The sequence below is a fragment of the Musca vetustissima genome, unplaced genomic scaffold (genome assembly GCF_032173495.1).
Source record: "Musca vetustissima isolate MV318-11 ecotype Yass unplaced genomic scaffold, APGP_CSIRO_Mvet_v1 utg107487, whole genome shotgun sequence".
Classification (NCBI taxonomy): Eukaryota; Metazoa; Arthropoda; class Insecta; order Diptera; family Muscidae; genus Musca; species Musca vetustissima.
In genome coordinates, this window is record NW_026874595.1 from 34,852 (window position 1) to 62,548 (window position 27,697).

General features: G+C 34.3%; 1 protein-coding gene across 1 annotated transcript in view; it reads right to left on the minus strand.

Annotated features, from left to right (window-relative positions):
• The window catches only part of LOC133334740 (protein dachsous-like), a gene marked incomplete at its 3' end in the record, with an annotated part of 43,238 nt that extends 24,721 nt beyond the window's left edge, over nucleotides 1-18,517 (minus strand). The window contains exons 1-5 of the mRNA XM_061543071.1: nucleotides 18,495-18,517; nucleotides 12,038-12,246; nucleotides 8,335-8,883; nucleotides 4,039-4,217; nucleotides 3,079-3,804 (exon numbers count right to left, since the gene is read on the minus strand). Of these exons, the coding sequence (XP_061399055.1) occupies nucleotides 3,079-3,804; nucleotides 4,039-4,217; nucleotides 8,335-8,883; nucleotides 12,038-12,246; nucleotides 18,495-18,517 (1,686 nt within the window). The remainder of the gene's footprint in view (nucleotides 1-3,078; nucleotides 3,805-4,038; nucleotides 4,218-8,334; nucleotides 8,884-12,037; nucleotides 12,247-18,494) is intronic.
• Nucleotides 18,518-27,697: the final 9,180 nt, after the last annotated feature.

Sequence of the window (27,697 nt, forward strand, 5' to 3'; positions counted from 1 at the left end):
CTTTAAAAAATATTCTTTATAAAATCCACGACTCATATAGACTCGGACAAAATATTCTTTGAACAATTCACGCTTTCTATTGTCCTGGAAAAAATATACTATAAGAAATCCATATCGATAGTCCATAAAAATATATCTAAAAAATCTCCCCTTTTTTGTCGTATGTTGTTCGATATTTGTCCCCACAACATTTCCATTTCCTACCATGAAAATTATTTCAGCTATGTACAAACTTCGGTTTTTCGTTTTGTTTCCCCACCACACAATTAAAGAGTGACATTGTTAATAAACATTTAACAAACAGCCAACAAATGCCTACTGGTTTTAATTGAAAAATTAAGACTCATTGTATTTGAATAAATGGCATTGCAAAAAGAAAAAAAACTACAAATACCAAGCAGCAGGTCCGTTTCAAAACATACATGCTATGTGCTACCAACCAACGAATACTGGAATGTTAAAGCCAACTTAAATGAGATGGGGAGATAGGGGGACACCAAAAGACTGTCTAACATAAATCACTCAACAATGTTGCTGCAGCAAATACAGCTGAGTTTTATACATCAGTCGCATTGATTGACTTGGGCTATGGGACATGTTGACATGTTTGGTTGGTTGGCAAACAAAAGCTGGGGATATGAGAACAAAAACAAATACAACAACAAAAGAAATAAAATGACAAGAATTGCAGGCGGTGATAGGCGATGATTGTGTACTCTACTTTTGCTACACACGGTTTTTTTTTAATTATATGAAATGAAATTCAGATCTACAGTTTTGGTAGTCGTTGAGAAATCATTCTTTAAAAATGCACGCCTTTGATGGCCCTTGAAAAAAATATTCTCTAAACAATCCACGCCTTTGATGGGCCTTGAAAAAAATATTCTCTAAACAATCCACGCCTTAGATGACCCTTAAGAAAATATTCTGTAAATAATCCACGCCTTAGATGACCCTTGAAAAAATATTCTTTAAATAATCCACGCCTTGGATAGGCCTTGAAAAGATATTCTTTAAATAATCCACGCCTTGGATAGGCCTTGAAAAAATATTCTTTAAATAATCCACGCCATGGATAAGCCTTGAAAAAATATTCTTTAAATAATCCACGCCTTGGATAGGCCTTGAAAAAATATTCTTTAAATAATCCACGCCTTGGATAGGCCTTGAAAAAATATTCTTTAAATAATCTACGCCTTGGATAGGCCTTGAAAAAATATTCTTTAAATAATCCACGCCTTGCATAGGCCTTGAAAAAATATTCTTTAAATAATCCACGCCTTGGATAGGCCTTGAAAAAATATTCTTTAAATAATCCACGCCTTGGATAGACCTTGAAAAAATATTCTTTAAATAATCCACGCCTTGGATAGGCTCTGAGAAAATATTCTTTAAATAATCCACGCCTTGGATAGGCCTTGAAAAAATATTCTTTAAAAAAGTCCAAGCCTCTGTAGGTCGTTGAAAAAATAGTCTATAAACCAGTAAGGAAAGTAGTAAAGTCGGACTGCGCCGACTATATGATAGCCTTCACCACACACCTCAAACATGTGCGTTCGATCGGTGTGAAGCTCCTAGCCCACACACGTCAAACGGATCCATTAAACTTCATTTCATATTTATTTTTGAAGCGTGAAGATGGACTGCGATAGTGATGACGGAAAAAGGACGAAATATTTTAATTTAATATAAATGTTTTAAATACTTTTATTTTATTCCGGGAAAAAACATTTTTATTTGCCACACAGTAGAATATGTGTAAAAACATCAAAAAAAAAAATCTTCCAAATACATATGTATTGCATTTGTCCGCTGATCCGCCCTCCACGAAATTTCTCAACAAATGAGAAAACATCCACACAACCTTTCCTAACGAAAAATTTAATTGTGCACATACCACACACGTCAAACATTGCTTCGATTCACACCGATCGAACGCACATGTTTGACGTGTGTGGGCCACTTTAGAGCCGTCTGCGTAACATGGGGAAAATTTGTGGAAAACGATTTATAGCAAAATTGATACAAGTTATTCGGTACGCCGCGTTGTTAAAAATATAATCTAGATGTGGGAGCTATATCTAAATCTGAACCGATTTTCACAAAATTTAACACACAGCGTTCTAGACTTAATTCAGTGCGCTATGCAAAATTTCGTGCAAATCGAAGCATATAAAGGGACTTTGGTGCACAATTTACCTAAAATCGGACGAAAATAAATATGGGAGCCATATCTAAATCTAAACCGATTTTCACGAAATATAACACACTTAATTCTAGACTGAATTCATTACGCTGTACCAATTTTCGTGCAAATCGAAAGATATATAGGGACTTTGGTACACCACGTTGAAAAAATATTCTTTAAAAAAGTCACGCCTTGTGAGGATGCCCCTCAAAAATATTCTTTAAAAAAGTCTTCTTTTAAAAGTGCACGCCTCGTATAGTCTTTAAATAAATATTCTCTAAAAAAGTCCACGCCTTTGTAGATCGTTAAAAAATATTCCTTAAAAAATCCACGCCTATTACAGTCGTTGAAAAAATATTCCTTAAAAAATTCACGCCTATTACAGTCGTTGAAAATATATTCCTTAAAAATCCACGCCTCTAATAGTCGTTGAGCGCTCCTTATAGTCAAATTAGTTGAAATTATTTTCAAATATTTTCCTGATGAAATAATTCAAAACAAATTTATTGATTAATGGCCACAAATGAAATATAATTAAAATATTTAACGTTAATGAAATGACAGCAGACGGACAGAAATCACAAAAACAAAACAAAAAAATTCCCAAAACTATTGCAAATTAAATTAACGTCAAACTTCTGGCGTACGAAGACAAAAATGAAAACAAGTTTGTGTCTTAAGTCTTTTGTTTATGTTTACCCAGAGCCCAGGCCAAGTCTGTCGCTGTTACAAGGAAATTTGAACGACTTTGTTTATTTTTGTTCTGCTGTTTGGTTTTTGCAACTGTCTGTTAAAAAAATGTTATAAGATTGAAATGCTTCTGTTTTTTGCTGGTATTGGTGTTTATTCGTTTATTTATGTGTGCTTGTGTGCATTGCTCTCTGTCTTACCTGTGAATTAACTGGCATTGATTCCAACACTTTTACATGGTACTCATTACGTTCAAATTCTGGTGGATTATCATTGACATCCTGTACTTCCACGACAATGGTTAAATTGCTTGATAAACGTGGCTGCCCAGCGTCCATGGCAGTGACAATTAACGTATGTCTCTGTGAAGTTTCGTAATCCAAGTGTCGTGACAATGTTAGGTGGCCTGAACGTGCATCGATAGTAAAAAGATTTTGTAACTTAGAACCAGCAATGCCACTGCTGACACTATCGCCACCATTGCCAGCACTGCCACCACCACTTCCACCTCCAATTCCAGCCGCATTGCTGCCATATGCAGATAGTTGCCCGTTCGATGTGCTGTGTACAACAGCAGCTTGATTATTCTCATTCGCCTGAGACGATGCCAAAGAAGATGCTCCACCACCACCATTGCCCGTTGATGTTGTTGCTGCTGCTGTTCCGGCTGCCGAGTTGCCCGTTGCTGTTGTTGTTGTCGTCTTTGTTGAAGACGACGACGACATCGTGACATTGTTGAAAGTGTCTGTCGTTGTTAACATTGTCAATATATATGAGATTTCAGCATTTTTACCAGAATCCCTGTCATTAGCATAAGCGGCATACAAAGGTTTGCCCAATTCGAAATTTTCAGGAACTGAGATGCGTATGATATTCGTTTCGAATTCGGGTGCATTGTCATTAACATCTTCGATTATAATATTGACCTGAAGGATTGCAAATGGGAAAGAAGAAAATTGAAGAAAACGTGTAAGTCAATGGTGGATTGTTGTTAGTTTCGTTTTTGCTTTTATTTTTTTGATGAGAGGTTTATTTGCTTGAAGAGTTGATCAGGGGGGTCTAATGAACTTTAGAGAATTTTTCTGACTTTTTTTGGAAAATAAAGGACTACATCTAATTCAATAGCTGTCCTTGTGTTCATGTAGTTATTTTATACTTACTTGTGTATATCCTTGATGTGATGTATGACTCATTGTTGTTTGAATATTCAGCAGTACATGGGATTTCATTTCCCGATCCAGTGGATTGGCCACACGTATATTTCCCGAATTTTCATCAATTGTAAAATATCCTTCATTATTGCCAGCATAGATGGAATAATGAACAGCATTGCGATTCACTAAAAATGGTAGAATAAAATTATTCAAATTAATGCTTGATATAAATTAGGGGAAAATTAAATATGCCCATTTTATTCTCACATGGGTCATGTTTGAGACACAAAGCGCTGCCCAAAATATTTTTTAAACTAATTAATAATTGCAATATAAACAATAGGTTTGTTCCAGAACCAACAAAAAATCCTGGTTTCATGACATATTGAATGGATATATTCATGTGTGTCCGTCTGTCAATGATAAATTACAATCGAAATACGAGCCGTAGATACACACACAAAATTTGGTATGTAGTTCCGGTTCATGTCAAAGAAGACACCTATAGTTTCTGCTAATGATCGAACAAAAATTATATTACTGTCGGTTTTTTAGTCTCGCTTACTTGTGATCAGAACATCTAATAAAGATGTATATTTTTATTTATTTATTTATTTATTTTGTGAACAATTACAAAATTGACATATTAGGGCGTCTGTGGTCACTGCGGACAGATATGATTCTGAAATATTATCTGTTTATGAAAGAGAGATGCTTGATTTCAACTCTGATATCAGCTCTATTGAGGTAAGATAATGGAGTTATACTGAAATATGAATAGGGTCCTCATATCCTAATTATACCCTAAAGATTTTAGTTTGAAACACCACCATATAATCGTCGAAGACCTCTCCCCCAATATTTGGTACTTTGGGGACTTTGGACACGTTTTTAAACCGAATTGGCTGTAATTTGGTATTTTGGTTTTCAATGTATAACACATATCCGTACCAAAACTTGTTAATATTGACTCAAATTTGTGGGTAGCCCCCATATAACGCTGCCCCTCAATATATGGGGAAACACAGAACTTGGATTTCTAGACACATTTTCAACCAAATTGACTGTTAATTGGTATTTTTATATCACTACCAAAAAAATTAATAACCCAAGTTTCAGGTTTGCCCTCATATATGGTACACTCAATTTTCGGCATTATTATGATTGTGGAAAAGTTTCTAAACAGAATTGGCTATAATTTGGTATTTTGGGTTTCCACTGTACAACACATTTCCGCACCAAAAATATTAATATTGACTCAAGTGGCTATTTTGCGAATTTTTAACACCTTCTTTAACCGAATTATCTGTATTTTGGTATTTTGTATTCTCATTGGCTGTTAAATCGTATGACCAAAAATTGTCAATATCGATTCCCGCTTTGGTATAGCCCCATGTAACGGTAGCCCCACTATTAGGCATTTTGAGAGTTTAAATCGAACGTGATTTTCGCTATCGGGGCAAAAGTTTTCTCCTCATGGTGGAAGGTACAAAAAGGGCAACGGTATATTGGTGGTAAACCCAAAATTTAGTTTGCCGATATAGGTATATGTGTCCGTATAATTTGTAACCAAACTTCAGATCTCTGTTTGTCAATCGATCGTCATAAATTTTTGTATGCTGGACTTGATCTGGCCAAAACCGACACCTATAGTTTTTGGATATGATCGATTTATGTTTAAGGGATCAAACGACCCAAAAACTGTATTTTCTACTGCTTCTCTAGTCGCTCTAGAGCCCACAGTTCTGACCTGAACACCATAAAATTACACTCTTTGAACTGTAAATGAATAGTGTTCGTTTTCCGTGTATAGGCGTGAAAACTTTGTAAGAATTTACCCCACTTATGTGAAATGATAAGAACGCTGGGAATATTTCATTTAGACACCAACAAATTTGGATAATATTTTTGGAGTAGATTTATAAATGATGGTCTTTCCGTAAGTCTGTCTGTTTTACTAGAAGATGGGCACAATAATTTACGAAAGGAGTAACCAATTGATTCAAACTTTGCATGTCGTAATATTCTTGTTTATCTTGTGGGAAGTATGAATGTGACAGCTATGATTGCTATCCTTGCTATCCTCTTAGCCATAAAATGGAACACATTTTAAAGAAAAAATAATTTTTAATATAACGCGAACTGGATAACCGATTTTTTTATCAAACCTATATCAAATCCAAATATGGACCACAAAGGTATTATGTCTTTGCGCATATTTTTTTAACAGGCAAAAGGAAACGAGATTGACCCATAGTTCCTTTTGAGAATATGCATAAAATAATTTTCTGAGTCGATTTATGCATGTCCGTCCACCTGTCTGTACATGTTAAATTGTAAACAAAGTACAGATCGCATTTATAACCCGGAGTGGATGTAATTTGGCACAGCTCATTTATTTGACCCAAGGACGAACCCTATTGAAATTGGAGAAAATCGGTTCTGATTTAGATATAGCTCCCATATATAATTTCGTACTTTCAGTAAATAGCGCCTAGAATGACTTTGACAGAAGACAGTAGAGCTTCTCAACTATAAACACGTTTCTTTCAAATCAACGTTTTTACAAATGGCGGTCACTATAAATCAAACATTAATAATCCAATCTGCGACGTCTGTTAGAACACATCTGTTGAATATGCCCAAAAGTGGTGAAGGGTATCATATAGTCCGCCCCATCCGACTTTTCTACCTTCCTTACTGTGAGAAAATTTCGTCGGCCCTAAATACAATCTGTAGGAAACAGAGGTTCTGGCCTAGAAGCAATATAATAATAGGTTGGGGAAAAAATAAATCCATTATTTTATATGAACTATAAACCTTTATTTAACATGCTTCAAAATGTCCGACTTGTGCCAAATATGCACAGTTTTGTTGAATGATTTGTTGCTATTTAAGGTAAAATCATAATGCCTCTCTAATAGAAGTCCTGCTCTATATTTCCAAAAATTTCTAGAATTCGATTTTCACAATACTCCCTAGATACCAATTCTTTATCATTAAAAACATTTTGCAATGCAAGAAAAATATGATAATCGCTTGGTGCCAAGACTGTATGGCGGATGCATTAAAACTTCCCAACCAAGCTCCCGAAGTTTCTGACGAGTCACTGTAGATGTGTGTGGCCTAGCGTTGTCCTGGTGGAACCTGACACCTCTCCTGCTGACCAATTCTGTCCGTTTCTGGTCAATTGTAAATGGTTTAAAACAGTTTTATTGGCGATGTTACTAGGCCACGTTTTTAAAAAGCCCAATTTATAGTATATAAATGAAAAGAAATATCATATTCTTTGTTCTTTGGGTGTTCAAATTTAATTCTTTTAATTTTATCCATTTTATAAAAAATCTGCGATGATTTAGGAGTTTGAAAAATATTTTGTTTTTTGTGTTAGCAACTTAAAATTCCTTAAAAATCCACTTGAGATTTTTTTAAACCTCTCAAAGGATCTTCACATTTTGGTAAACCCCACCTCCAAAAAAAAGCGTTATTAATACGATTTCTTTATATACCAAAATGCCTGTTTTATAGAAGCCCAACAACGAAAAAAAAAGGAACACAAAACCAAATTGTCTATACTGTCAATCAAATGTTCAGATATTTGTTTCCAAATCATTGAATTAATGAATGCCTTTGTTTGCTTCAATGAGTTTATATTGAAAAAAAAAAATGAAGAAGGAATAAAAACTAAAAAAATAACAACAACAAGAAATAATATCTTCTCTTTAGCATTATTATCTAAAGGATCGTTAAGGCAATGACGACGGCTACGACGCAGAGGATGATGATGATGATGTGCCTCATTAAAATGTTGACAAGGCAACAAACACAACAGGGTGCACAGTGTTCAAAAAATAAATATATGTTCACGATAAAAAGTGTAATCAAACACAGAATAGTCGAACCCAAGTTCGGAAAAATGTACTTGGACGAAAAGAAGGAATTTTGATTTTTCAACTTCAGAAAATATGAATAAATTTGATTTATTTTTTGTTTTGGGCAGTTTTTCAGAGTTATTAGTTCTCATTCTCCTAATTTTGTATCAAAAACCTCAAATAATGTAAAAAATTTTAATCCCAGAAGAGGTTTCTTCTGATAAAAAAAACCTTCAAACATATTTATAGTTCTTTCCCCATAAAAATACTGCTCATCATATTATTTGCCCCTTCTTTTTTCCAAAATAATCACAAAACCCCAACGCCTCCTTAGCAGCATCGACAATAAATCCTTATTTTGGTTTTTGATTTTTTCTTAATGTTTTGTTTTTCTACTTATTTTTTTCAATTTTCGCTCATCTCAACTCACCTGCATCTGTGCTCGTCGCCTGTATTGTACCCACAACCGTGCCACGCATGACATCCTCTTTTACGTAGAAATTATAACGTAATTTTTCAAATATTGGTGGTCTTTGCGTGGCATCAATTATGTTCGCATATACTAAAGCATCGTGTTGTGTCCTCAATCCGCCACCATCGCTGGCCGATACATTCAACACATGTTGCAGAGATTGCGTGCGCGTCGATAACATATTGGGGCGATTTACAAAAATTTCACCCGTTGCACGATCGATGCGAAAGAGCCCAACATCATTGCCGCCAACAATGCGATAGGTGAGTGCACCAAATCGACCCGAATCCGGATCGGTAGCCATAACGGTGACAATCGGCGATTGGGCATTCATGGTGGCTGCGGCAGACGACGAACTGCTAGCCGATGCGGATGATGATGATGACGCTGCCGATGATGCTGATGATTCACGCAGTGAGACTTTATACTGAGATGGATAGAACTGGGGACGATTATCGTTGATATCGTTTAGTTGAATTTTAACAATGGATGTTGTACTCAGGCCACCTGAAATGAAAAGGAATGTGAAATTGGGAAATTATTATTTGGAAAATAGAATTTTGAGGGAAATAAAAAATGTGTTGATTTAAAAGGCCTTAAACATATAAGAACAAATTACCGATACAAAAAATAAACTCTCCAAATATTTTTCCAACATAAACCTGTAAGGAGAGTAGTAAAGTCGAACGGAGCCGATTATATGATACCCTTCACCACTATGGGTATATTAAACAGGACTATTAACATGAAATTTGATGAACTAAAATATGTGATACTTGTCACAGGTTAGGTTATACTAATTTCAGTACGATTTGTTCCTATCAGCCACATATTGGTTCCTTGGTGCGTAAATTACATAAAATCAATCGACAATATATAAAGCAGCTATATCTAAATCTCAACCGATTTTTACGAAACTTAACACACATCATTCTAGACCTAATTCAGTACGCTGTTCCAAATTTCGTGCAAATCGAAAGATATATAGGGACTTTGGTGCACCATTTACATTAAATCGGACGAAACTATATATGGGAGCTATATCTAAACCTGGACCGATTTGCACGAAACTTGGCAGGCATCACTCTAGGCACTATTGAGTACGTTATGCCAAAATTTGTGCAAATCGAAAGATATATAGAGACTTTGGTGCACCATTTACAAAAAATCGGACGAAACTATATATGGGAGCTATATCTAAACCTGGGCCGATTTTCACGAAACTTGGCAGACATCACTCTAGGCTCAATGCAGCACGTCATGCCAAATTTCGTGCAAATCGAAAGATATATGGGGACTTTCGTGCACAATTTACAAAAAATCGGACGAAAATATATATATGAGCTATATCTAAACCTGGACCGATTTGCACGAAACTTGGCAGGCATCACTCTAGGCACTATTGAGTACGTTATGCCAAAATTTGTGCAAATCGAAAGATATATAGAGACTTTGGTGCACCATTTACAAAAAATTGGATGAAATTATATATGGGAGCTATATCTAAATCTGAACCGATTTTCAGGAAAATTGACATAGATCATTATAGACCTAATTCATTACGCTGTGCCAAATTTCGTGAAAATCAAAAGATATATATATAGGTACTTTTGTGCACCATTTACATTAAATCGGACGAAAATATATATGGGGGCTATATCCAAATCTGAACCGATTTTCAGAAAACTTGACACACATAATTTTAGACCTAATTCAAATTTCGTGCAAATCGAAATATATATAGGCACTTTGGTGCAGCATTTACATAAAATCGGAAGAAAATATATATGGGAGCTATATCTATATCTGAATCGATTTTCACGAAACTTGGCAGACATCATTCTCGATCTCATCGCTGTGCCAAATTTCGTGCAAGTCGAAAGATTTCTAGGGACTTTAGTGGACTATTTACCTAAAATCGGGCGAAGATATATCTAAATCTGAACCGATTTGCACGAAACTGTGCACACATCATTCTAGACTTATTTCATTACGCTGTACCAAATTTCGTGCAAATCGAAAGATATATAGGGACCTTGGTTCACCATTTACATGAAATCGGACGAAAATATATATGGGTGCTATATCTAAATCTGAAACGATTTTTCCCAATTTCAATAGGGTTCGTCCTTGGGCCAAATAAGAACTGTGCCAAATTTCATCCAAATCGGATCACAAATGCGACCTGTACTTTGTTTACAAAAATACATGGACAGACAGACGGACGGACAGACGGACGTGCATAAATCGACTTCAAATGAGATTCTATGCATATTCTCAAAAGGAACCATTTGTCTATCACGTTTCCTTTTGCCTGTTACAAACTTATGCACAAAGACATAATACCCTGTACCTGTGTGGTGAAGCGTATAAAATGTCGGCCCATGACACTGAAAAAATAAATCCAATCCATTTTTTAAATATAAATCAGTGAGCGGAGCAGTATATTCGGACGGGGCCGACCATATGATACCCTACACAACTTCCACGAAACTATAACTTTCTGTGGTTCTATATTCTGAGCTTGAGCAATATTTTGCGATATTTACACCCTCTTGACCGACTAGAGGTCAACAAATATTAAAAATATTCAGTACAGCCCTTCTAATCACTTGTCCAGATTCCCTTTACCGTTGGCTGTATTGTGATGTTCGGCTTTCAATTTAGGCCTATAGGTCGGCTCTAAAAAAAAAACAAAAAATACGTTTTCGGTCCATTTCACCCCAACATTATTATCTGATCATCACCGAAAATTATAGGCGTTGTCGGTGACCATAACTTTAACCTCATGGAAAATTTTAAATCTATCAGCGCTATATTTCCGCCCTCTTGTATGGTTATGGGTTACTAAATAATATATGAATACTTAAGAACCTGTAAATATTTTTGAATAAGTCCCGCATCCGAGTACATACGACAATATAATTGGTATCAATTTAAAGGTCAACCACTCCTCTTGAACATACTATCAGCTTCTCGGGTCTAGGACCTTCAGGTGCAAACATATACCTCATAGAATACAAATTTTGTAATTTTTCACACAAAAGTCAGGGTCCATTTGACCCGCTAAATATTGACCGATCTTTATCAAAACAGACATGCTTATTCTTTGGCCAGATCCCCTTCGCCATGCAAAAATTCGTGGTGTTTGGGCCATAATTGCGGCCTCTGGAGCGACCAGAGAAACCTACAAAAATAAAGTTTTTGGCCCATTTCAACCCCAAAATATTAACCAATCTTTTCAAAAAACAATAGGGTCTTCATTGGCCAGAACCCATCCTACATGCAAAATTTCGCGAAGATTGGCCCATAACTGTGGCCTGTATCGTGTTTAAAAATTATAATGGACAGAAGGACGAACGGACGGTCACACATGTCTAGATCGACTCAGATAGTCGAGATATGACGATCGGTATACTTAAAGGTGGGTTTAGGATCAATATTTCGCGGCGTTACAAACTTTTGGGGCTGCACAAAGCTATAATACCCTGACAACATAGTTGTGTAGGGTATAAAAAAATGTTCTGTTATTCGTTAATATTTGTAAATTCAGAGCCATATACTTAAAGCTTTGACAATCCTTCAAAAAAGTTATTTAAATTCTAAAGACATGATAATTTTAAAAATCCTCATACATATTTTTTCTACTTCTCAAACTTACCTCTATCGGTGGCCACGACCGGAAATTCATAAACACTCCGTTTTTCATAATCCAATTCGCCCGAAATACAAATTTCACCAGATGCTGGACGGACTTCGAATTCGTTAATTGGCCGTGTTAACGGACCCATGGTGTATGTAACCATGGCATTAACACCACAATCCGGGTCATTAGCTGACACCTGTAAACAAAAGAAATAGTAAAAAAATCTTATTAGAATACAAAAAACAATAGCAAATTAAATTATTAAAAAAAAACTGAAACAGAAACAGAAACAACAGCATTACAATAAAAATGTTTAACAACTAAAAAAATAACACCTTAATTGGGGGAACAACAAAACAAACCTTTAAATGGTCATAATTAACATTTTGATTTTTGGTCCAAGTACCATAATTAGATGTTTAGACAATATGGTGTGTTTTATTTTTTTTTTCTGAAAACCGAAGAATATAGTTAATGGTTAACCCGTACAGGTGGTATGAATATTTACAAAAAGGTCATTAGTTAAAATGTTAGTCATACCGGAAATGTTACAGAAAGGGAAGACAAGTAATTGTAATTAAAAAAAAGGTTCTTATAAACATTTTAATATCTTAAGAAAATCCCCAAACATTATTTATTTTAAGGGTTAAAACAACTTACGTCTCCTTAGTACCCAACAATTCTTAAAAAAATTTTAAAATGTTAAATAATTTGAACTTTTGCCTAACTATAATTTTTCCATTGACCACGTATTTGTAATTTTTGGCTATTTTATTTTTCTTATTTTTTTTCGACAATTTTGCGGATAAAAATATATATTTTTTCAATTAAAATTCCAGCAATAAGCCAGGCCAGCAACAAAAAATAACAATGTATATATGACCACAGCGATCTTGTCGTAGACATATATATCCATTGACCAGAATACCATGGTGTTCGCCCCCATCACCACCACCACCACTTATGTGTGTTGGTTGGCCTACAAAAATAATGCCAGACAAAGAATTATTTTTGGTTGTTTTTCGATGGCCGGCGATCACTATCATCGGTGTGTACAGTGGTGGAAACCCAACCAGCAGCAGCAAATGTTTGGAAAATACAAAAAATTAAAATAACAACAAAAGAAAAATGCATAATTTTTTTGGGGGGTTTGTTGTTGTTGTTTGCCTAGTTTTTCAAACACATTTAAATAAAGTTATTTTACCTATATTTTTGTGTTGGGGTTGTTGTTGTTTTTTTGTACTTAGATTATTATGTCCAATTTTATGTATGTTTGCACATTGCAACAGAAACAACATAACTTTATATAGATAATAAAAAAAATGATCATTTGTTTGTACAGTGTGTTATAATTACGGGTTTAACCCAGTTAAGAATTTTATGTTTGTTTCTTAAGTCTTTTGTTTCATGTGTGGGAATATGGACAAAAATGGAAGAAAATGTTTCAAGGAGTACAAGAGGCGTGGATTTTATAAATAATATTTTTTCAAAGACCATAACAGGCGTGGATTTTTTAAAGAATATTTTTTCAATGGGCATCATACAAGGCGTGAATTTTTTAAAGAATATTTTTTCAAGGCTCATACAAGGCGTGGATTTTCTAAAGAATATTTTTCAAAGCCTTCGAAAAGGCGTGGATTTTCTAAAGAATGTTTTTTCAAGGCCAATACAAGGCGTGGGTTTTTCAAAGAATATTTTTTCAAGGCTAATACAAGGCGTGTGTTTTTTCAAAGAATATATGTTCAAGGCTAATACAAGGCGTAGATTTTTTAAAGAATATTTTTTCAAGGCTAATACAAGGCGTGTGTTTTTCAAAGAATATTTTTTCAAGGGTCATCATACGAGGCGTGGATTTTTTAAAGAATATTTGTTAAAGGTTCTCCATAAGGCTTGGATTTTTTAAAGAATAATTTTTCAAGGCTAATACAAGGCGTGGGTCTTCAAAGAATATTTTTTCAAGCACTTCTCAAGGCGTGGATGTTTTTAAAGTATATTTTTTCAAGCACTTCTCAAGGCGTGGTCTTTTTAAAGAATATTTTTCAAGGACTTACACAAGGCGTGGATTTTTTAAAGAATATTTTTTCAATGACCATCCATCTTTGGCGTGGATTTTTTAAATAATATTTTTGAAAACGACCATCCATCTGAGGCGTGGATTTTCTAAAGAATATTTTTTCAACGACCATCCATCTGAGGCCTGGATTTTTTAAAGAATATTTTTTCAACGACCATCCATCTGAGGCCTGGATTTTTTAAAGAATATTTTTTCAACGACCATCCATCTGAGGCGTGGATTTTTAAAGAATATATTTTTCAACGACCATCCACACAAGGCGTGGATTTTTTAAAGAATATTTTTGAAAGCGACCATCCATTTGAAGCGTGGATTTTTTAAAGAATATTTTTGAAAGCGCCCATCCATTTGAAGCGTGGATTTTTTAAAGAATATTTTTGAAAACGACCATCCATTCCAATTATTTAAAGAATAATTTTTCCAGGACCATTGAGGCTTGGATTTTTTAAAGAATATTTTTTTATGAGACAGTGAATTAATGTGTATATTTATCAAATAGTATAAAACCATAAATATTATTGAAGGCCCTTTAAGCGTGGATTTTGTAACGCATATATTTTCTTACGAACCTTATAGTTTAAAAAAAAATATATAATTTTCTCAAGAGCTAGATTTTCAAATACTTATAAGCTTGTATGAAGACATTTGTCTATTATTAACATTATTCAAATTAATTCGCATTTCAATCAATTAGAGTAAATTTAACTTCAAAATTTGTTCGGACACTAATTTATCATTGCGGAATTAACATGATCTCCATAATATGCGTAGCACATTTTAATGTTATGCACTCCGGTCGCCTCAAATTTATTGCTTTATTAAGTTGTAAGCAACAAACAAATCATTGCATTGCATTTCGTAATGAAATGAAACTGAAAACAAATGTAGGAAGTTTTGGATAGCCTATAATCAAATATGTCTAAAATGCCGCAGCAAATTCAAGTTGTTTGTTTCTGTTTTGATTTTGTTTTCATTTTTTTGTTCATCTAACGAACAATCAGGCCGTATGGGAGCAACATAATAATTGCTTAGCAATACCCCCAAGTTGTGGCTAATAAACATATAGCGCCTCCCGAACAGAGTGCAGCTCTCTGCCTGCCTACATTCCTCCTAACATATGTGAATTACCAATTATTCAGTCTGTTAAACATTTTGACAACTTCATTTGTAATAAAAACATTAAATAAAGTTAGCGAGCGAGAGACAGGGGGCAGTGAGAGAAGAATAAAAAATGAAAACTATGCAAAGACACGGCAAAATTTTTAATGACTAAAATGCCACCGCATTTAAGCCAACCCCACTTTATTATTTTTTGCCATGTCTTTGTTTGAGTGATCGAAAACACACGGGCACTCACACACACACACTCACCCATTGAAACTCACAACAAATACAACAAAAATTGCAATTGTGGAATTTTCAAAGCAAACGTCCATTGCAAATAAATATAAAAAAGCAATTTACTGCATTTAAACATGAAATTTAAATGTGTGCTCAAGAAGGAAAAAACTAAACAACAGCGACAACAAAACACTAAATAAGCGAACACTCCACAGCCATTCCAGCCAACTGGACAGACATTTGGACAGTTTGCTAAACATTAACATTTCAGCCTTAATAATAATTATATTTTCAAACACAAAGGGGAAGACAGGCCAAATGAAAATCTCACAACAATCGACTAAATAGTTGAAAACCCGCAATCATTCTGAAAGTAAAATTACCATATTCACACACACGTTGGGTGAACACAAATACACACACACATTCATACAATTGCAATTTACCATTTGTTACAACAGAAAAAAGATATAAAATAAATTTTGAAATAAAAAACACATAAATAAGGTCGGTACGTTATCGGAATGCGTTAACATTCAGGGTGGTGTACACAGGATTACATATTTTTTGTAGAGTACAATATTATTAAAAGAAAAGTTTTACACAAATTTTGAAAAAAAAAAACATTTTATCTTTGATAGAATTTATCAACTTTTCTTAAAAGAAATACCCTTTACTTAGGTTTTTATTTTTTATATGAGAACAAAGGCTTTTAAAAAAATTATACGACGACTTGAAAAGGAAGCCCCATTATGTCTTGGCAGATAATATTTCCATTTATTACGAATTAAAATACCTTTTTGTGAAAATGAAGTTGAGCACCATTGTAGACTTGTGTAATTTGCATACGAAAATGAAACCAACTTTATATGAGACTCTAATTTAGATTTGAAATGTTAATAATAGAGATTAACCAACATAATTTGAATTTGTCCGAATGGATTTTTACTGCAGCAAGAAATGTGTATATCATTGACTCCGATCATGTAGCTCATCTCGAAAGAGAAATTAATAAAAAAAAAACATTTACATGAATGATCCTTCGCCCTAAAAAGGCATTAAAACTCAAAAAAATCAGCTCGAGCCCGGCTGGGATTTTAACCCTAGTTCCCATGGCATCTGTTGATTGTTGTCCGGCGCCTTAGACTTCAAAGCCACCTCCTTATCTTCCTAAGGTTGCACAATATGCAGTTGCATACCATTGAAGAAAAATATTCTAGTCTGTATGGGAAAAAAGTCCGTCACTACAAGCAAAAATCTGCTCTGAAAAGGAATGTTATGGTGTGATGCCAAATGTCCGAATCTTGAATAATAATTTTGAATAATTTTGTCGGACGGGGCCGACCATATGATACCCTACACAAATTCCATGAAAATCTAGCTTTCGGTAGTTCTATATTCTGAGCTTGGGCAATATTTCGTAATATTTGCACCCTCTTGACCGACTAGAGGTAAACAAATATTACTAATATTCAGTACAGCCCTTCTAATTACTTGGTCAGATTCCCTTCAACGTGGGTTGTGTTGTGATGGTCGGCTTTCAATGTTGGCCTATACATCAACTCGAAAAAACACAAAAAAAATAGTTTTCTGTCCACTTTATCCCAAAATTATTATCTGATCATCACCGAGAATTATAGGCCTTGTCCTTAACCATAACTGGAACTTCATAGAATATTTCAAAGCGATCAGTGCAATATTTCCGCCCTCTAGTGTGGTAATGGTTTATTAAATAATATCTGAATACGAAAGCACCTGTAAATATTTAAGTGTAACACGCACATCCGAGTACAGACGACAATATTATTGGTATTAATTTAAAGGCCAACCACTCCTCTTGGATATACTATCAATTTCTGGGGTCTGCGTCCTTCAGGGGTACGCTATAGAAAAAAATGTTATAATTTTTCACACAAAATTCAGGATCGGTTTGACCAGCTAAATATTTATCGATCTTTATCAAAACAAACATGCTATTCTTTAGCCCGATCCCAATCTTCATATAAACATTCGCGATGTTTGAGCCATAATTGCGGTCTTTGGAGCGACCAGAAAATCAGACAAAAATTAAATTTTTGGTCCATTTCATCCCCTAAATATTAACCGATCTCTACCAAAAACAAGACTCCTATCTTCATTGGCCAGAACCCATCCTTAATGCAAAATTTCGTGAAGATTGGTCCATAACCGTGAGCTGTATCGTGTTTACAAATTATAATGGACAGACGGACGGACACATATGTTTAGATCGACTCAGCTAGTCGAGATATGACGATCGGTATACTTAAAGGTGGGCTACGCCCATTATTTTGCGGCGCTACAAACTCTTGGGCTGCACAAAGCTACAATACCCTGTAGGGTATAAAATTCTACGACTTTTATAATCCTTGAAAACATATTTTTAAAAAATCTACGACTTAGAAAAATTATTTTTTTTAAAAATCGAGGACAAGTTTTTTTTATGAAACTTCAAACTTTAAACTTAAAACTCACATAGCCACCGTTCTTCTATTGACTTTTTATATATTTCATATTATGCCACCCAAACGAAGATAACTCGTATCCCTCTTATTTTAATTCCACTAGTAATTTCTTTTATCTTTTCATTAGAAACAAAGACAGACGGACAGAAAAAATAAAATCTGAATAGACAAATCCCATTGCCGATGATTTTTCTGTGAGGGGAACCTTAAATGATTTATGGCATTTTATACGCCTTTTATTAATAACCACTCCATACAATGGAGTGAGAACACAAGAGGCAAAGCGAAGCTGAAGCAAAAAAATCAAATCATCCAAACTCTTACTCACATTTCATCTTAAAAAACAAAACAAAAGAAAAAACATTATGGATGCCGGAAATTGCATAAGCTTTACAAATTGCATTTAGAGAACACAGAGAGAGGAAAAAAACTCAAAGGAATAACCAACCTTTTGGACCACAAAAAGGTTTGGTGCGTAAATAACCAAAGAATCAATGATGGCCTCCCTGCCACCAAAGTTGGCAGACAGACAGCCTGCCTGCCAGAATAAATGGTATATAACACTTGCACTTACTCAACATCATCAATAGCAGTCATAGTTGTTGTTGTTGGTATGCAAAACGGATCTACAGTTTCCAATGGTCATCTATTGACCACTAATAAAGCAAGATCATTAATTCTCAACACAAAAATATGACAGAGTAGTGAGACAGGACAAAAACAAAGGCAAATGCAAAAAAGGCGAAGAAAACAAACGTATTTTTCCATTTGGGGGAAAAAGTCCATTTTTCATTCAAATAGCCAATGACAAACGTTATCACAAATGCTGTGATACGAGTTTGAGTTTGAAGGAAATTCAAATGAAATTCTTTAATAATCCACGCTTATAGCTCGAATGTTTCTTTAACATATTTTATTTAAAAATCCACGCTTATAGTCCGGATGGTCCTTGGAAATATTTTATTTAAAAATCCACACGTATAGTCCGGATGGTCATTGAAAATATTTTCTTTAAAAATCGACGCTTATAGTCCAGATGATCGTTGAAAATATTTTCTTTAAAAAATCCACACTTATAGTCCAGATGATCCTTGAAAATATTTTCTTTAAAAATCCATGCTTATAGTCCAGATGATCCTTGAAAATAGTTTCATAAAAAATCCACATCTATAGACCGGATGACCCTTGAAAATATTTTCTTTAAAAATCCACGCTTATAGTCCGGATGACACTTGAAAATATTTTTTTTTAAATCCACGCCTATAGACCGGATGACTTTTGAAAATATTGTCTTTAAAAATCCATGCTTATAGACCGGATGACTTTTGAAAATATTGTCTTTAAAAAACCATGCTTATAGTCTGAAAGACCCTTGAAAATATTGCCTTTAAAAATATTGTCTTTAAAAGTCAACACTTATAGTCCGGATGACCCTTGAAAATATTGTCTTTAAAAATGCCCGCTTATAGACCGGATGGTCCTTGAAAATATTTTCTTTAAAAATCCACGCTTATAGCCCGTCTGACCCTCGAAAATATTTTATTTAAAAATCCACGCTGAAATCTCGGATGACCCTTGCAAATATTTTCTTTAAAAATCCATGCTTACAGTCGTGAAGACCCTTGAAAATATATTCTTTAAAAATTCAGGCTTATAGTCCGGAAGGTCCCTTAAAGAAATATTTTAAAAAATCCAAACTTATAGCTCCGAAGGTCCCTAAAAATATTTTTAAAATCCGAGCCTGTATCTCTGAAGTTTCCTAAAAATATATTTTTAAAAATCCACTAAAAATTGTATTTCTTTACCTAATTATTAAAGAAAATTAACTCTTCTCCCCCTGAGATAAAGGGCATATCTAGGTCTTGATATTATTTAGTGTTTTGTTTGCTCATTTTCAGTACAAAGGTATACCTTACAACATTTTTGTTTTCGTTTTTTTTTTCTTTTTTTGATCTACTTGCAACGGATTGAATACGATCTTGTTTCATTTTTGACCATACAATGTAATGATTTATTATCCAATACAAATCGTTGATGGTGTACGATTTCAATCAACCTCTGATGATTGACATGTAACATCTTACACATGTCAAAAAACAAAACCCGATATCATATGTTCAATCAATCTGTTAGAGACAATGATCGGAGCAACGGCAGCAGCAGCAATCATTTTGTTGTTCGTAAAGGGCCGTGAATGGAAAAGTGGAGTATTCGTTTTGATGTTGCGGCGGCATCATGTGATATCGAAGTTTGTATTTCTTTTTTTAATTGTTCGAAATGATAATAAGCAGAGCCACGCAGCAGCATTGCAATGGTAATTATACAATTTTAAAAATAATTTTTAAAAATTTTTTAGTTGCAATTGAGACATTACAATAACATATTGTTGAAGAGGAAATGTAAGAGTTTGTTTCTTAAGTCTTTTGTTTCACTCTCACTCATTCCTGTCACTATTTTATGTTGTTGTTAATATCACACTACATTACATGTTTTTAAAGTTTGTTTCCTAAGTCTTCTGTTTTATTTGCACCACATCTAATTTAACTGACAACATTGCAGTTTGTTTCTTAAGACTTTTGTTTGAAAAATGCAATTTCTTATTATTGTTGTTATTCTCTCTCTCATTTCCCCCTCTCTAAAAAAGATGCTTCTTAACAAAACCCAAAAAAGTCATTTGGCTAATAGGTGGGCGGTCATTTAACCCTTTCTCTTCACAAAAAAAAAACACTCTCTTGTTTGCAATACCTAAAAAGCCTTCACTGCCGGCTGCTAAGTAGCAGCCAAGAGGCAGTGGCAACAAAAACAGTCAGTCAGTCAACAACAACTAAAGATTTAAATGTTGTTGACAGCTAATATGGCCAACTGAGATATAGAGGAAATGAGTTGTGTTGACGATGATAAAATGTTTGCACATTTTTCGAGTTTGAAAGACGACAAACGACAAAGGCGACAGACAGACAGACAGCAGTAACAGAAGCAATTCAAAAATCCCAAAGAAAGAATAACAAGAAAACAAAATAATAACGACAAAGAATTCATATCAACACTCTAACACACATACACCCATACAAAAATACATAAATACATGCAAAGCAATAGCAGATTTTGTTGTGTTTTTTTTTTAATGAAAGTCTTTAAACTCCTGCTGTGTTTTGAGTATGAAGAGAATTTTTAACTTGGCATTGTTGTTGGTCGTGCTGGGTTCGTCACAAATGGCAGTTTTTTTTTTTTGGTTTTGTGTGCTTCAAATTCTGTTGTCATGATCTTGGTTTGCCACAAAAGGGTAATTAGCTTGACTCGGTTGTTGGCACAAGAATCGAAATCGAATTCACATCTAAATAGGTACTTAACATTTGGGAAGATTTTTCGATTTGATAGAATTTGGATTAAAAAAAATGTAAACAAAAAATAAAATCGAATTTAATTTATGAAATTACGAAATGAAACTAGCGAAACACAGCGATATGGATTTATTTTATTTAACAAATTGAGATTTCTTTTATTTAGTTGTGGATTTCTAAAGAATATTGATATGAAGACCGTTAGAGTTATAGGTCTGGATTTTTAAATAATATTTTTATAAGGACGCTTATAGCTCGAATTGTCCTTGAAAATATTGTCTTTAAAATTCCACGCTTATAGTTCGACGGGCTCATGGAAATATTTTCTTTAAAAATCCTGTCCGTATGACCCTTGTAAATATTGTCTTTAAAAATCGACCCTTAAATATAGACCGTAAGAGCCTTGAAAATATTCTCTTTAAAAATGCACCCTTATAGTCCGGATGACTCTTCAAAATATGTTCTTTAAAAATCCATGCTTATAGTCCGGATGGCTATTGCAAATATTTTCTTTAAAAGTTCACCCTTATAGTCCCGATGACCCTTGAAAATATTTTATTTAAAATAACAGGTTTAGAGATATTATCCTTGAAAACACTATCTTTAAAAATCCATGCTTATAGTCCGGATGAGCCTTGAAAGTAATTTCTTAAAAAAAAAATTACAAATATTTTTTTTTTACAAATCCACGTTTATAGTCTGGATGACAATAGAAAATATTTTATGTAAAAATCCACAACTCATAGTCCGGGCGAGCCTTGAAAATGTTTTCATTAGAGCTAAAGACACGTTCTTTTAAATAATATTTTTTCAACCAGGAGCATTTTCAGACCTGTAGGCTTGAATTCATTATGAATATAGTTGTGAGGGCCATCAGAGCTGTAGGCGTGGATTTTTAAAGCAATCATTTATAACGTCCATCAGATCTATTATCGTGGATTTATGTGGACTGATAGAACTATAAGCTGGGAACTTTATGCAATATATATAGACGAGGTTTTGTAAAGAATTTTTAAAGGATTTTTAGAGCTAAAGATGTCGATTAAAAAATATTTGTATTAGGACCATCGAGCTATATGCCTGGATTAAAAGAAAAGATTTTTATTAAAGATTTTTGGAAATGTGTTGATGGCTCAGAACTGTTCCTAGAATGAAGACAAATGTCGAACTTTGTCAAATTTGAATTTAATTCCCATATGCAGGTTTCGCATCAGGGCGGAATAAATACAAGTTATCAACGTACGACCTTTGTAAAGCCACATGGCCCAATATGCCTGATGAGCCACTTAACCAACGGCGGAACGCGTAGCATAATGGTGGGTAAGTAGGTTCTTCTCCTGGCTTTCCTTTTCATTGCAAAACTTAGATCATCAAAGCTCGACTCGAAAGAGTATAAATAATCACTTAAAATTACATTCAAATGATCACTGCCCTTACAAGGCAAAATTCAAATAACAAAAATATTTAAAGAATATTTTTACAATTTTATATTATTAAAGAACATTATAAGGTCCATCAGAGCTATAGGCATTCGGTTTTTAGTATAATTCTGCCTATCAGATTTACACTTACTCATCGAACCAAAATTTATGCAATCACGTCGAACACTTCATATTAGGTTGGGGAACAAGATAAACCTGTGCGAAAACGATCATGGTCAAAGAACGGTGGAGCACCACAAACGGTGGACAAATCCGGAATAACGGCCAGGAAGGTTCTGTTATGCATTTGGTGGGACTGGAAGGGGATTATTTATAATGAGCTGCTTCCATTTGACTAAACGCTAAATTCTCATCTCTACTGTCAATAACTGGATAGCAATTGACCAGAATTGGCCAACAGGAGAGGTGTCGTGTTCCACCAGGACAACGCTAGGCCATACACATCTACAGTGACTCGCCAGAAACTTCGGGAGCTTGGTTGGGAAGTTTTAATGCATCCGACATACTGTCCGGACTTGGCACCAAGCGATTATCATATTTTTCTTGCATTGCAAAATTTCTTTAATGATAAACCAGTAAGGAAAGTAGTATAGTTGGACTGACTGTATGATACCCTTCGCCACTTTGGGTATATTCAACAGATGGTATCCTTACAGACGTCTCATTTTTGAAGGACCATTAACATGAAGCTAACATGTCTTTCTGCAGCATATACTACATTTTGGTCAGATATAGAGTTGCTTCTTACAATGGGACTATATTATGTAAATAAATTTAAAACACAATATCGAAATCTAAACCGATTTCATCGAAACTTGTCACATGTTAGGTTACACTAATTTCAGTATGTTTTTGAGTTCTTCATTTAGTTATAAATACAAATTTCGTGCAAATGGAAGGATAAATAGGGACTTTGGTGCACCATTTACATAAAATCGGACGAAAATATATATGGGAGTTATCTCTACCTGAACCGATTTTCACGAAATTTAACACACATCGTTCTGGATTTAATTCAGTACGCTGTGCCAAATTTCGTGCAAATCGAAGTATATATAGGGAGCTTGGTGCACTATTTACCTAAAATCGGACGAAAATATATATGGGAGCTATATCTAAATCTGAACCGATTTTCAGGAAATTTAACACACGTCGTTCTAGGCTTAATTCAGAATGCTATACCAAATTTCGTGCAAATCGAAGGATATATAGGGTCTTTGGTGCACAAATTACATAAAATCGGATGAAAATATATATGGGAGCTATATCTAAATCTGAACCGATTTCAATTTCAATAGATTCGTCCTTGGGCTAAATAAGGAAAATCAAAATCGGATCACAAATGCGACCTGTACTTTGTTAACAAAAATACATGGACGGACGGACGGAGAGACGGACATGCATAAATCAACTTAAAAAGTGATTTTATGCATATTCTCAAAAGGAACCATGTGTCTATCTCGTTTCCTTTTGCCTGTTACAAACATATGCACAAAGACATAATACCCTGTACACTGTGATGAAGGGTATATTAATGGATTTCTTTTTCCCCAACCTATCATTTTTCTCAAAATAAATTCTGATTTTTTTGTAAATTATGGTTGTATTTCAGATCAGTTTTAGGCTGATCAGTTTTATCTTTAAAAACGTATAAAATCGATTTGATTTAGAATTTCATGTTCACAATTAACCCGGTGGGGACCCATCGGAAAATACAACTGATTTGTGGCTTCGCTAAGACAATTTATAATTTATCTCCACGCACATAATTGTAAGATAGGACCTATATGCAACTTCATCTGCAAGAATATTGTGAGGACCGGCAGTGTTATACTTTTATATATATATATATATATATATTTTTTTTTTTGAAAGGTCATGGTAGATTAAGTATTGGTACTTCAAAATACATTCTAGTCTTATAGTCTTATTCCCCCTATAAAAATAACCTAACAAAAACTTGGTGATTTCTGAATTTTAATTCAAAAAAGTACGCAATTTTGGTATCCTTCCCATTGGCCATTACCTTGGGTTAGCTGTTTTTTATTCTTGTTGTAGTTGTTGTGATGATGGATGAACGTAGAAATTTCGTGTTCAAACACTTTACAGTGTTTCTGTGTAAAGAGTTTATCTCAGCCACCATAACTACAACAAAAACAGCAATAACCACAACAACACAAACAACAATTGTAATAAGCTAAACACCAAGCCTGGTCGAACAATACAACAATGACTACAAATGAAAGTGGGGAGTGTTGTAATCATCATATCAATAATGTTTGTGCGTTTGTTGGCATACCTCCCCCTCCCTTACACCTCCTCTTCTGCAGACTGCAAAACCTCGCATTTGACCACTTTAGAAATGGAAAATGTAATTTTTCGAGGAGAACGAAAAAAAATCTCCAAACACTATTAGGGTTGCTCTTAGGATACCTCTTTTTTGTGCTCACAAATTGTCTGGGCAGTAGATTCGAGCACAACCATTTTTCTGCAGTTGTTGGCCAGATGATTTTTCTTCTTTCCATTTCGTTAAATTGTAATAATGCGTTTAACATGTTTTCCATGTTAGATGAAAAAATTTGTTGTTTTTCCTTCTTCTTTTTTCTATTTTGTTTAAAGGATGAACATAGTTTGTGTGCGGCTTCTTTCTTGTTACGATTTCTCGTTTGTTTGTTGTTTTTTTTTAGTTTTTCCTACATTGTGTGTGAGATTGAAAGCTTTCTTCGTTTGGTCCATAGACAATGGCTGTTTGGGTTCCTGCAGGAAAAAAAGATGCTTATATAGGAACTAATCTAAGCAACAAGAAAACATGATTAGATACACGATTATACCGGAGAATAAACAACGTGCCTAAGCAATAGACATTTGCTGGGTAATAGTCTCAGGGTGTTAGAAGTTACAACGGTATTTTGTTCTTTAAGTACATTAAATCGTAAAGCAAATGTTGGAAATTGGCAAAGGTAAGGGCAAGAAATTTGAATGTAAAAGGAAAAAAAAAAAAATAATTGAGAAAAAAGAGCAGATGCATTAACATCTGCATGGAAATAGGAAATATGAAATGTTTGGTTAGATTCCAGTGATATTATTTGGTTAGGTGAGTGAATTGTAATATTTAGATGAAAACTAAATAGTGGAACCCTGGGTTTCTAAAGAATACATAAATACATGGTCAACCTAGAGTCCTGAACTCTTTGTCATATTTTTAAAAATCCATGCTTATAACCATCACAACCAAGAAGAACATTTATTTTTTTGTACAAAAATCCGATTTTAGTGATTTTGACATAGCCTCCATGTAAATGACCCGCCGCATTTTCATTTTCTTTTCATATACTGGGCCCATTATAGAAACTATGTTATAGAGAACAAAATACGTCCGGAGAAATTTTTTACAATCTCTAGGGTGGGACCGTTTTTTGCAAGGGGAGAATGTTATTGGTTTGACTGCTATTAAATTATGTTTTCAGAAGAACCATCAGGACAATAAGCTTTTGTTTTTATGAATACCGGAACAAAACCTCGCATACATAAATATGGAACTGATTCAGTGCGCTGTGCAAAATTGTGTACCAATCGGAGAAATATTGGGAGTTTGGTGCGTCATTTACATAAAATCGGACGAAACTATTATGGGAGCTATATCTAAATCTGAACCGATTTTCTCCGATTTCAATAGGGTTCGTCCCGGGGCCAAATAAGTGAACTGTTCCAAATTTTATCCAAATCGGATCATAAATGCGTCTGCACTTTGTTCACAAAAAGAACATGCGTAAATTGACTCAGAAAGTGATTCTATCCATATTCTTAAAAGTAACCATTGGTTTATATCGATTTTTTTGGCCTGTTACAAAGATATGCCCTGTACCACAGCGTGGAGAAGGATATAAAAATACAAAATTTCAAGATCTAACGCATATTGTTTACAAAAGAGAAAGGGTAGATTTGCAATATACAAATACGAATAGAATGTGGCTTGTTTTGCAAAAAAAATCTTTGCGCAGGCTCGACGAAATATCAGTGGGAGAAAAAATATTACATCTAACAAAGAAAAGTATTTCTTCACTACAATAAGAACACCAGTAACAAGTGTTGTTGTTGCTGTTTTGGAAGCTACATAAATTCCGTGTTAGTTTTAGAGCCAATTGTTGCCTACAACTTGTTCCTTGTGTTATTGTTGTTGTTGGTGTCTGACTGCAATTACTTCACGTTGCTCAGACAATGTACCCGCAAATTGTAAATGTAGCAACAACGTGTTTGTGAGGTCGGCGTACGCATTGTTGCATTTTTTTCATTCAAAAGGGAATTTATAGCAGTTACAAGAAGAACGGTGAAGTTTACAATATAGTTGATATAGGAACTTGATAAAGAAATGGACTAGATATTAATAACTTTTTGAGGAATATACAACATTGAAGATATTTCATAGATTTTTGATTTAAAAAACTGGCGTATAAATTACACGTTTTTTATAAACTAAAAATCTATTTTAAAACCAGTGAGCGGAGTAGTATAATCGGTTTCAAACATATGATAACCTACACAATTTCCACGAAAATCTAACTTTCTACGGTTCTATATTCTGAGCCCTCTTGACCGATTATGGTTTAACAGCGCCTCTTTTTAATCCTGGCATATTTTCCAATTCTTGTATTCCCGAGGTAAATATTTACGTTGATTTTACCCTCGGAATATTGACCCATTATAATCTAAACAGTCATTCTAAGTATTTGGTCAGATCCCCCTCACTGTGTAAAATATGTGACGTTCTGCATGTAATAATGCCCTCTAGAGTGACAAGAAAATCTTATAAAAATAAAGTTTTTGGTGCATTTCACGCCCTAAATATCATCTCAACATTACCGAAAATTATAGATGCCATCCTTGACCATAACCGGAACTTCATGTAAATTTTCAAAGCGTTCAGCGTGATATTTTCGCCCTCTAGTGGGGTAATAGTAATACTAATCAATATAATAACACATAGACACCTTTAA